The sequence below is a fragment of the Streptopelia decaocto genome (genome assembly GCF_964273445.1).
Source record: "Streptopelia decaocto genome assembly, chromosome: 1".
In the NCBI taxonomy this organism is placed as follows: Eukaryota; Metazoa; Chordata; class Aves; order Columbiformes; family Columbidae; genus Streptopelia; species Streptopelia decaocto.
The window spans coordinates 61,060,215-61,072,235 of NC_138663.1; the positions used below are offsets into that span (position 1 = coordinate 61,060,215).

Genomic DNA, 12,021 nt, shown 5'->3' on the forward strand with positions numbered 1-12,021 from the left:
TAACAGCTATTTAACTCAAATACCTAAAGACACTCCTTTTTCATTCAGATCAAGAGAAGCCTGCTGTATGGCATGAGGTCCCAAGCTTTTTGTCACTTCTCAACATTCCTTGCGGACATATAGCACATAGTTATGCCTCGCTGCTTACTGAAAATATTGAAGACGAGACAGCTCTGTGGAGCAGCTACAGCATATTTGTCCTTTTAGCTCATATTTTGAGAAATCATCCAAAATGTTCATAGTCTTCTCTAGTCGGTACTATGTGATCTTGAAAGCTTAATAAACCACAAAGACTGTGCTAACTAAGAAGAACATTAGCAATATCATCTCTATGGTCTTTCATTGCTCAACCTCAAGAGTCAGATTGATTGTAGACAAAAGTATTTACGTCAGTAGAAAGATATGGGACATTACTTTCAAAGGTGCCTTCCTTGGAGGCCTTAGCCTAGTTCCTCAGCCACTCTCTGCTGAAGGATACTCCCTGGAGTGGGGCAAAATACATGAGAGAGTGAGGAGACTGAGTCTGTCCACAGTCTTGCCAGTGGTCTCCTGAAAGGCCAAGGATATATCAAGGCTTTTCCCTGTGCTTCAGTACGTCCAGGTGTAAAATTCATAATAATTATTCAATGGTAAAGTGCAGTGAATTCTGCTGACAAATTGTAGCCTGTAACTCCAGTTAGGTGTTACACTAGACAAGTACTTAACTGTATCTCTGGAAGAACTGTACTTTTTATTCTACCTCCTCAATGGATACACCTAAGCCCAGTAAAATTCTTCTGCAAAGGGCCAAGACAGTTCAGTAAAATCCTGACTAATTGAAAAAAAAAAATAAATCATAAAGAATGTTTAAAAGTAGTTGTCATTAAATCCCATTATAACATCTCTTTTCTTGCCTAAGGGCAGGGTGGAAAGAGACAAACTCTATTAGACAGAAACAGTTTTAGTCTAAGCCTCCATTCATTATTATAACTATGTTGATGTCTGCACTTTACAAAGATAATAAAATACATTACAACACAACTATGTTGTTTCACATTTTTTTGAATGTGCCTACACCTATAGCGTTAAGAGAACATAAAGCTTCACTGTGATGATTGCAACTGCATGTCATAGCAGATGAAAGGCAAAAAGCTGATTAAACATGTGCACGCTGTCTTTGCAAAGTAATAACAGCCAAGCATAATCATCAGTCTTTGCACATTAAACTGAAGAAATGGATGTGTAGTGCCTTGTCCACATAACAAGGTGATGGGTATTTTGTAAGATTATAGTGTTATTCAGTGAAGTACCTGATAGCAAACCGTACCTTTAAATGGGCACCATATGTGAATCCTAACTTGCCTCTGGAAAAGAAATCTCTCCTTTGTGGATATCAGTTTCACCATCTTAAACAGAGATTTTTTTATCATTGCATAGTCATTATAGCTCTAAGCAAGCTTAGCTAGATGAACAGAAGTATTTGAGTCCTTCTTGCATGGTGTTGGGTCATGCGAGTGCCACAGACCCTCTCAAGTAAATCAAATGGAAGTTTCAACCCTTTCCTTTATGTTTCAAGCTTAATTTTAAAAGGCTTTTAGCATGCTGGGCTTCAAATGACCTAAATAATGAACAGCTTCTGGGAAGGTCAATCCTGACCATCTTGTGGTTGTTCACAAACCGCAATCAGACATCCCAGCTGCAGTCAGCAGTTGAGGAAATAAAGAAATAAGACCAGAAGTAGAAATAGTCTCCAGCGGTTTTTCAAGGTCCTCAAAGGAGGAGGAGGAGGAGAAGAAAACACCATATTTACTCACCATGAACAGAAAAAAAAAAAGGAATTTTAAAGTTACTGCCTTTGCTTTCGCAAACAGAAGGCAGACTCTCCTTATTATCTACTTTTCTCCCGCAACATAAGCATGGCAAGTCCATTCCTAGAGCTAACACCACCTGGGCTACTAAACCTCACCTTTACCAATTACCACCAGTCAACAGGGGTGACCTGCATTCACAAACTAGAAGATGGAATTAATTTGTACCCTGGGAAATCAGACCTGGTATCAAAGTGTTGCTAACACAATAAACACTGGAAATCAGTAATGAAGTTGCAAAAATTGGCTCAGATTATGAGTAAATGGAATAGGTACTGGGAGTTTTCCATTTATGTAAATGCATCATTACATACAGGGCTACCACCAATCCCAAAGCCGTTTGAACCATTCTGCGTATTTTTCATGTTGCAACAAATTTCTTGCAAGAAACAAAAGCTCCCCATTTAGAATGTAGGTTATCAGCAGAGATTTGCCTTTAACCAATTACACCATTATACTTCACTACCACAACATTGATGGTAATCAGAAGTGGAGTGTGCTCTTTATTCAAGCCCAATATTTGAAAGGTGGTGACCCACATTGTATAAAATAAGCATGGAAAACTATTTTTGTAGCAATAAAAATTTTAAAACAAGGCAAGGTTTTGCTACAAAAACATATCTTATTTGCTAAAAAGAAACAACCAACAAACAGGATGAAGGCACCACTAAAATCAGTTTCATACGAGTAGGGAATTCAGTTCAGGAGTTGTCTGTGATCAATGCAATTAGTTAATTAGAGCTGAGGAAATATTTTGTAACAGAAAGGCTTCCAGCCAAATTTATTCTGATTATGGAATATGTAAAAAACAGATTGGTGGATACACATTTATTTACTATCTGAATTTACAAAAATTTGTGAATATTGTGTTTGTACTCTGTGGACTGAATGCAATTATTTCATAGTGTTTAGCAAACATGCATATAGGGTAAAGAGGGTCATAATACACAGAAGCAGAGCTGGCCAGAAACAGCAGGAGAAGAGGAAATATTTCCTAATAACAAATAAGAAAACAAGACTCCTGCCAAAAAAATGAAGACATCTGAAAGATGCGTCAATATTTTCTACAGCAATAAGGATGCATTCTCTGGAACTAATACTGCAATGGGTGCTTTTAAGAAGTTTCATGGAAATATGCTCATTATCTCTGCTAAGTATCATTTTGATCTATCTAATGCTCCAATTACCCAATATAAGGTTTTTGAATGCGGCTGACCATGAATTTCAAGGACCTGAGATGTCAGGGAGGGGGAATATTGGCTTGAAGAACTTCCTCTCCACTCATGACTCAGGCACACAAAACTAACAAATATTTAAAAGCATTTTCCCATTAAATATAATTAATTAGATTAGGTTTTTAAATTTATTTGAACTTTTCTGAAAAAATAATGGACAAGTAAGAAAATCTTCCTAAAATATTACAAGGAGGGTACCTTGCTTTGACCAAATGCCAAACCAAAAAGAAAATTACAGATGTCTTTTTTTTTTTTGTCTTTTTTTTTTTTTTTAACTAAAAATTAACAAGATCAAAGAAAGGCTTCTTTTAGTAAGGTCAGCTATGGATGTGTTTATCAAATAACACATAGGTGCTGAAAATTAACCAACAAGATTAAGTGCCCGCAGAGGATTCAAACAGAATCTTCAACAAAAGAGGAAAAAAAGATTTATCTGGAGGAGGCTGGAATAAAAGTAACAGAGAAAGAAGAGTGTGGGTTAAAAATACAAATGCCAAAGAAATCTCTTTTTCTCAGAGTGGAGGTGTCTAGGAACCTGGTCTATTCTCTCTAGAGGTCTCTTTGGTTGACTTTTTGATTATATATATATTCCCTATTTCTCCTCCTTGTCTTTAATATCCACCTTGTTAGAAATGCTGCTTATCCACAAATTTAACAGTCCATTTGCCTAGATTGGAACTAAAAACTGAGCAGCATGAAAACTTAGACATTTTTCCAGATTGACGGAACTAATTTTGTCTCAGTACTTTGCCTGGACCCAACTTCTCATCTTCTTGTTGACAACCAGGACACAAAGCCAGAAAGCCCTGGGTCACTTCCCAAGAATGGACACATAAACATTTAAAAAAGGAAACACACAAAACAAAACAAACAAACAAACAAACAAACACACACAAAAACCAGCCAACCAAACAAAAAAACTTGTATCAGTCCTTCTGAAATAGAACTTCTACCAGCATTTCTGTCTCCCTGATATATTTAGTGTTTGTTTTGTCTGTTTCTTTCAGTTCAATCTGGAGTGAAAACAGACTTTCAAATAAAAAACAAAATTAAACAAAACCTTCTTGCATGATGGGAATCCCCTTTTAATTTTTGGCCAGCTCTCTTTTGGATACCTTTTCTCCCTGTTGTGCTCACCAGTGAATTATCCTCTCTAAGACATATCACATCCATTATAAATGCTTCAAAGTATAATGCTTGTTACCTGCAACTAAATGAGCATGTGGGCTTACTGCTTACACACAGCAAGCCCTGACGTAAATAAGAGATGATTGTTCAATTGTCCATCATTGGCAAATTCAGAGGGATGCCAACTCAGCCACAGCCAAACCCTACTGCAGTTCAAGTGAACATTTGTCAAGAGTTTTTCCCTGTATTTGCTCAGCTCTATTTAATGAAACATGCTGGACTGCAGTATGCTCATTGAACTCACACTTACAGGAGCAAATCTCAGCTGGATTTGCTCAGAACAAAAGTCGTATTTTATATTAATCATCCCAAACAGGAAAATCTACTGAAGGGCTTGATGGAGGGGCAGGAGGATACAGGTTCATAATCACCATGGATATATGCTGGGTTTCAGGGATAGAGGCAGGGTTGAACAAGCATGCCTTAGTGAAGGGGTACCAAGTGGTGAAGCCAGCCATACAGCTTCAGAAACAGACATCAGCATGCAGTTACCTGAGGTTTCTTCACCTTAATGATCCAGGTGGGAGGCACAATGACAGCAGCGTGAGCCCCCAGGGAACATGGTTCTTCAATGTGATGCAGCATGAAACACGTGACTTTATTATGAAACTGGAAGTGAAGAAAAGAGTAGAGTCAATAATGAGGCCAAGAAAGACAAAAGGGAAGCATGGAGAAGAAGGAGGCAGTGATGGTACAAAGACTGGAGCAATGTTCTCAACTGCACTGTCTTCAAGTCCTTCAAACGGTGGAGTTTATAACTAAAGAACACTTTCCCTAGTCATGTCTTCTTACAAAAACAAACCAAAAACCACAACAAGAACAACAACAACAACAAAAAAAAAACAACCAACAAACACACAAAAAAGCCAAACTCCACAACACCAACACCTCTCACTCCTCCAAAAAAAATCCACAAAAACAAACAAAACAAGAAAAAAAAAAAAACCAACACACCAGTCACTCCTACTTAAAGAGAGATCATAGACTGAAGACCACAACCTAGTTTGATGGAACTGTATGTATTAATAGCCCTTTAGCTCGCTGACCTAGCAGCAGCAGGGTGTTGATGGGAGGTAGGCAGTGATTACATTATATAGCAAAACTCTTCTCCTAAAGGACTCATGTCAGCCAGGTGAAGTTAAAATGTCTTTGAATGAAAGGAACAGAAATGGAAAACCTGGGGGTGATTCACAAAGAGGAAACCCCAAGACAGGAAAACCAAAAATTGATGGCAGTGTGGCCAATCAGTGAAGCTGCTACCTGTCTCCCTAAGTATCGTCCACTTACCGCCAGCTTGCACCAGGAACAACTGATGGCCACAATCTCTTTACTATGGAAGGAGAATTTCTGCTGAAAGCCCTAGAAGAAGCAGGAAAAAAAGGATTAAATTCCTCCTGACTGCAAGAAAATTTACACTCTTAACTCTTGCCAGGTAACTGTGCTAGACTAAATCAGCAGTGCAGTCAGATATACTGGTTCAGCCTCAAAGCTCTTAGATGTAAAACAGATTTTGGAAGGTTAAAATAGTGAGAGGATTCATAGTGAAGGTTCTTCAACTAGGGTATTTTCACATACACGGTTTAAATACACTTCTCAAGTTTTATGTGTTTTCTTTAATGTTGTAGGTAACAGGAAAGGGAGAAGAAGGAGAAGTAATGCCTATTTCAATGGATTTCTGCAGACCTAAGATTCAAATTTTCTGTTGAACAGAATATTCTCTCATTGCAGTCTTTTTGCTCTAAATATAAACAAGTAGGTTTGATGGGGGTTTTGTTGTTGTGTTTGTGGGTTTGTTTGTTTTTTCTAATACAAATCAACTACAATCTGTGTGGAAATGTTCTGATTGGGAAATTAAGTTTATTGTTTTATTGAGCTGACTCAGATAAAAATCTTTTTCACTACGTTCCAAACACAAAGATTGTCTGATTTAGATCAAACAGATATAAAACAAAGTATTTCTGTATAGTTTTAAAGAGAAAAGAAAACACCATTAGTAGCAAATATATTTTATTCTCACAGAGAAGAGTTTCATTTTGTAGAATGTAATTTCAGCAAACATACCATTTTGCTCTCAATTCTAAAGCTTGAAAAGACCATGGGGCCATCTACACTCTTCTTGCATTTAACACAGGCAAGAAATGGTAACCAGGGTTAGAACTCAATTAAAGTTCCTTTTAGCCAGAGAAATAATTTATTTAGGTTGATGGCTGCAGAGACAGAAAGTCCAGCATTCCACTGAACTGTTTGTCACAGTCACCTTTGCTGCTTAGATTTATTTCAGATTCCCAGTTGTCTAAATGTTTTATTCATTGACTTCCATCAAGCCCCGCTACTACCTTAAACCACCCCTCACCACACAGAATTTTCTATTTGGAAGTCTCTCTACCAAGTCATGAACTTGTGAGCAGGTTTTCTTTTTGACAATCTTACTTTTAGCTAAATCTACATGCTGAGCAATGCCCAAGATCCAGTACAAAGATACAAAAGTCTGATTTAGTAACACCTAACAGGTCATTGCTTCACTGCTTCTATAATTAAGTTCCTTCTCATCCTAGCTGCTGTGGAAAGGAACAGGAAGATGAACACCTGCAGGAAAAAAGCGCTTATTAGTGCTCAGTACAATGATAATGTCAAGCACACCAAGAAGGAGAATTAGATGAATGACCAAACACCTGGTCTTAAGTAAGGAATTGAGCCACAAACTGTCCATACATGATGACTGAAGAAAACCGTATCCATACTGTTGAAGAGGAGGAGGCTCCACCTGTCTGCCCACCATGCAGAAGTGCACATTGCAGCTACTTCTTGAGGTATCCCAGTACATATTCAAACCAGCTTGCTGGATGGACCACACCACCAGTTAAGCCCTACTCCTAAGGAGGCTTGTGTCACCTCTGCCTAACTTTTTTTTTTTAATAATCTTTTCCCTAATGCCTCGTGGTTTACATTCAGAGAAATCCAGAGAGTAGATTCTTCATAATGATGGCAATTTTGTATATTCAGGTTTATAATGAAACATGGTCAAATGGCTTCACAGAGACAAGGTGGCCAGCTGCTTCTGGATGGGCAGATCTAGTCTGCCATTCAGTGTGGGCACAAGCACAGAGTGACAGTACATATGATATGAGTGCTGAAGTGGAGGTTTGACACTGGACAAAATACTCTAGTCTCATTCACTTAGACTAGTGCTGCTTAATGTTTCTCACATATCTTACTCTTTCTTGTCCCAATGTGTATTAAAAAAAATATTTCAGTCCCTCACAGCCATGAAATGTTTTGGTTTGTTCTGCTTTGTAACAACCAGGGGAGAAATTATTCTCTCCCAAAACCTCCACTAACAAAGCCTAAAATTCAGTACATTAATTGCACAGCCCATCAGTGCTGTATTTTAAACATATGGACTGAGCAGCTTGTCTGGTTCTGGGTGGACCATTTTTCACTTATGCAGTAAGCCATTTGGCTTTTAGGGAGTCATTAGAGCAAATGATACAGCAATAAAAACATATTAATGATAAGTAGCAATAAAACACCACTTTTCTTCCTCAAATTGCTTTACAAATGTGAGCTAATTCTTCCTAAGGATACATGTTTGAGGAATGATAGCAATTATTTGAAAGCTAGATTTACAAATAAAGGAACTGATGAAATAAAATGATGCACTGCAGGTCACAGTCAGATTTGATGAGACTATCAGACTGAAACACTGAAGCCCCCCATATTCCACCAGAAATCAACTCTTCTGCTTTTTCTCAATGAGAAGGAAAACTGAAATTCAGCTATTTCCTGGGCCATACAAAATTTAGAAACTTTGAGGATAGAAAATTTCACCTTTGTGATAATGTCAACCTAACGGTACTTGATTAGCCCTGATCCACTGGCACCCAGTTCCCTTCCCTGACGCCAATTTCTGCATATAGCATTTTTTCAGTACATCAAGTGAAATCACTCCTGGGAGGAAGAAGAGAAGAAAACTGAAGCCTAGATGAGACTATGTAAGTTGTATCTGCGCTAGCAAGTAATGTGTTACAGTGGGCACACAGGCTCTGCTGATCTCTTCTTCCAAGTAACAAGCAACAGGACAAGAGGAGATGGCCTCAGGTTGTGCCAAGGGAGGTTTAAATTGGATGTTAGGAAAAAAATTCTTCACCAAAAGAGCTGTGAAATTGTAGAACAGGCTGCCCAGGGAAGTGGTTTAGTCACCATCCCTGGAACTGTTTAAAAGATGTATAGATGCGGTGCTTAGGGACATGGTTTAGTGGTGGACTTGGCAGTGTTAGGTTAATGGTTTGTACTCTATGATCTTAAAGGTCTTTTCCAACATAAACGATTCGATGATTCTACTGAGGACAGTATAAAGAAGGATTTTCAGAGAATTTTACTTTGAACTAGCTGGAGTCTTGTCCTGTGGACTGAATTCCCATTAGTAGCTGCAGAGTTAACTTTTCAGTTAAGTTTAATGCATGACAAGACAATATAAAAGATGGTTCTCACTCAGAAGTATAAGAAACTTAACAGCAGAGCATGAGACAGACAAGTATTTTGCTATAATAGGCGATTGCTTGGACAATAAATATAATAAGATTTTTTTTGTTATCATTTTCCCTAATCCTTCCTGTTTCTTGACAAAAAATAACTCTACTACAATACAGCTGTGTTACTCTCAACTGAGTGTTTCTTATTTAAGGGTAAAAATGTGATTTCCTCTGGACTTCTTCACACCAGTTGTGACTGACAGGAATTTTAGGATGGACTGGTCATGTTGCCCAAATGAATGTCCACAGCACAGGTTTTAATACAATAGGTAGTAATTATACCCATTGCAAAATCAACTCCTAATGCCAAAAGGACAGAGGAGGAAGGCAGTATCACTGCAGAATCATACCACAAGAATGCTGCATGGAATGTGCCTTGCTGCACTGTTCCCATGCTACTTGCTACAAAAGGGTATCACATTTTTACTGCATGCCTTGTTGCAGCTTGTAGCTGGTGATCTACATCAGTACCCAGATACAAATCTGATTTTCCTCTTAGTGCCTGTGCCACGGAGATGAGACACAGTCTTTCTTACTAGTTGATGTTAAGAAGAAGGCAAAGGTATAATACAGTGTTAGAGAAAGGAAATTAAACTCCTGTATTAACGTAATTTTTAAATATCTCTCAACAGATTTCAGGGGTTCATAATATTTCAGATGGAAAGTCTTCAGTAGCTATGGTACTTCTTACCTCTTTTTATAGCATTTTAGAAATCAACTTTTACAGCCTATGCAGCAGAGGAAATATTAAACAGTCTCACAAATCTTAGAGTTTGCCAGGGCATAATGAAAGCAATAGCCTTTTTTTTTTTCCAGAAGCCTGAAAAAAATAGGCCATCACAATTTTGGCACAGAGGATAGTATTACAAGAACACCATACTGACACGGGATTTGCTTAATGAAGAAGCTCAGGAAGCCACAGCTTTCCTCCTCCTAATTTTCAGCAGGCAGTACAGTACAGTGTCCCAGGACAAGTGGGGTACTCATTCCTATGGATGCAGCTACCTTTTCTCTCTCCACATGGGAATCAAGGCTGTTACCATTCAACATATTAGGCATGTCATTAGCCCTTAAGAGAGGCCAAGTGCTTAGCGTGGAAGAATTTCAGTGACTAGAAGGACCTACTGGCTACCCTGAATTCCTAAGCGCCCAGTGTTGTGCTTGTGCTGCACTGGAAATCTCACCTTTCCACACTGCTTACATTTCCCGTCCTGCCTCCGCCTGTGCACCCAGTGATGTCGGACAAAGTTCTGCAAAAGAAGGACAAAAAGGTATGTTACAGAACATAATGGCAGCTTGCACTAAACAGTACCATCTGTGTGAAGTTGGTTTACAGACACCAAAAGGAAGGTCCCTTCAGCCAATGCAATAATTTCTGGAGCAAAAGGCAGCAGTCCCCACAGGAAACCGCAGACACAACCAAAACTGGAGGAAGAATAAGGACAAGATAGTGTTCTTTATCTGTGTTGAAATGCAGTCACAACTACTCTCACAGTACTCTTCTATGAAAAGACAAAAGTTCATTACATGACACAGAGATAACCATCACCTAAATACAGAGCACAGAAGTACCCAAACACCGCTGTCTTCAGCCACACTGCAGGGCCCTGCTCTAGTCTGCTCAGAAACACAGGCTTATAACATAAAAAATCACAAGTTAATAGAGGAGAAGGGAAGGAGGGCAGGAAGAAGCAGTCATTGAAGCAGTCTGTTCTCCCTCTTTGGACTGCTTACACCCTGGATGGCAGCAAGAGGTGGGAAGGTGAACAGAACTGTTGCCCCTGCTTCTGTGCAGGCAAGGGGGTTACACTGTTATATCAGCCAACATTGGACTGTCAGTGTGGGGGAACTGAGCTAGCTCTGCTAAGAGCAAGGTGGCCACCAAATCAGCTGCAAAAGCTAAGAGGTGTTTTTGAAACGCTGGTTTCTAACTACGCATGACAAATATATAATTACATCAATAATAACAATAAATCGCCATCACCTTCAAAGGAACTGACTTCATAAAGTAGCTGGAGGAAAATCATGAGGTTTTTGAATGTTTGGTTTTGTTTGTTTGGATTTAAAAAAATAAACACCACAAACACAAACCTTAGGGCACTAGAGACACTTCTAAAAAAAAAATAAGAGAGAGGAAAGCATAAGGAGAGGGAAATAGAGGGAAAAATAATTCAAAGATCAAGAAGAAAAAAAGAAATGTTAGTCCTCCCCGAAAAGAAAAAATACAGACTAGCTGAATAAACAGGAAAAGAGACAACAGAAAGATTAAGTTATTTCTGTCATTGTAAGTAATGGGGTGCTTCAGTTAGAATTCATTTTACATTTGTTCTGGAGAGGATAACATGTCCCATGAGGAACCAATACTCTGGCTAAGACTCCTCTGAATCTAAAACCACCGTCGCAGCTCCACACAAGCTCCACACAAATCAAATGAAAAGCAATCATCATCTGTCCATTACTTACTTCTCTTGGAGATCTGGAGCCTCCTTCTCGGAAAGTCGGTTTGCAGCGAAAATTTATCTGGCATTAAAATAAATCTGTTAGAACTGAAAGTGAACTGACAGAGAATTTTTTCCAATATGTTGATCTAGGCCAGAATTCCAAAATATTTATAATCTACTAAAATATTAGCTTTACTAACTGAAGAAAGTAACTTAGGCAGATGCCAGAAAACCTCTTTTCATATGCCATAGTAATTCTCCTTGCTAGATCTCTACACAGACCTTATCTTCACTAATGCTATTGCTGCCTGCTCAGTTCAACTATTTAAACTCTCTCCCTCTCTCTTGCCTAGAAGAAAACTGCTTCATCTGTTTTTTTTTTTTTCCTGAGGATGATCACTTGCAAGCAAAGTAGACTTAAGATGAGGTCCCAGAGTAAATAGGAGCTGGAAACCTAACTTTGTAAGACTTTTTTGCACATCCCAGCTTTACATCTTCATAGACAAAATCTGGAGGTGGAGACATATTCACATGAAGAGCTGTGCAAATTACCCTAAATTTGTATCTTCTGCTTAGATCAAGCTGCCATTATCCACCTCCCAAGCCACAAACCATTTGGGGAGCACTGTACTGCTTCATGCAGTGGAGTTGCCTCCTTCACATGGGAGAGGAAAAACAGAAAGAGGACAACAAGAGCTGCTGTGAATGGAAAACATTTTTAGGGAGATGAAGAGAAAAAGCATTTAACAACAAGGGAGTCATATAAGGAAAAAAAAAT

At 38.6% G+C, this 12,021-nt stretch overlaps 1 protein-coding gene across 3 annotated transcripts in view; it reads right to left on the reverse strand.

Annotated features, from left to right (window-relative positions):
- The window catches only part of DGKI (diacylglycerol kinase iota), a gene marked incomplete at its 5' end in the record, with an annotated part of 215,395 nt that overhangs the window by 106,791 nt on the left and 96,583 nt on the right, over positions 1 to 12,021 (reverse strand). For 2 of the 3 annotated variants that reach the window (XM_082064301.1, XM_082064303.1), the window contains 4 exons: positions 4,763 to 4,879; positions 5,558 to 5,629; positions 9,987 to 10,052; positions 11,266 to 11,322. In XM_082064301.1, coding sequence (XP_081920427.1) covers positions 4,763 to 4,879; positions 5,558 to 5,629; positions 9,987 to 10,052; positions 11,266 to 11,322 — 312 coding nt within the window. The remainder of the gene's footprint in view (positions 1 to 4,762; positions 4,880 to 5,557; positions 5,630 to 9,986; positions 10,053 to 11,265; positions 11,323 to 12,021) is intronic. The other variant, XM_082064302.1, reaches the window with a different exon arrangement.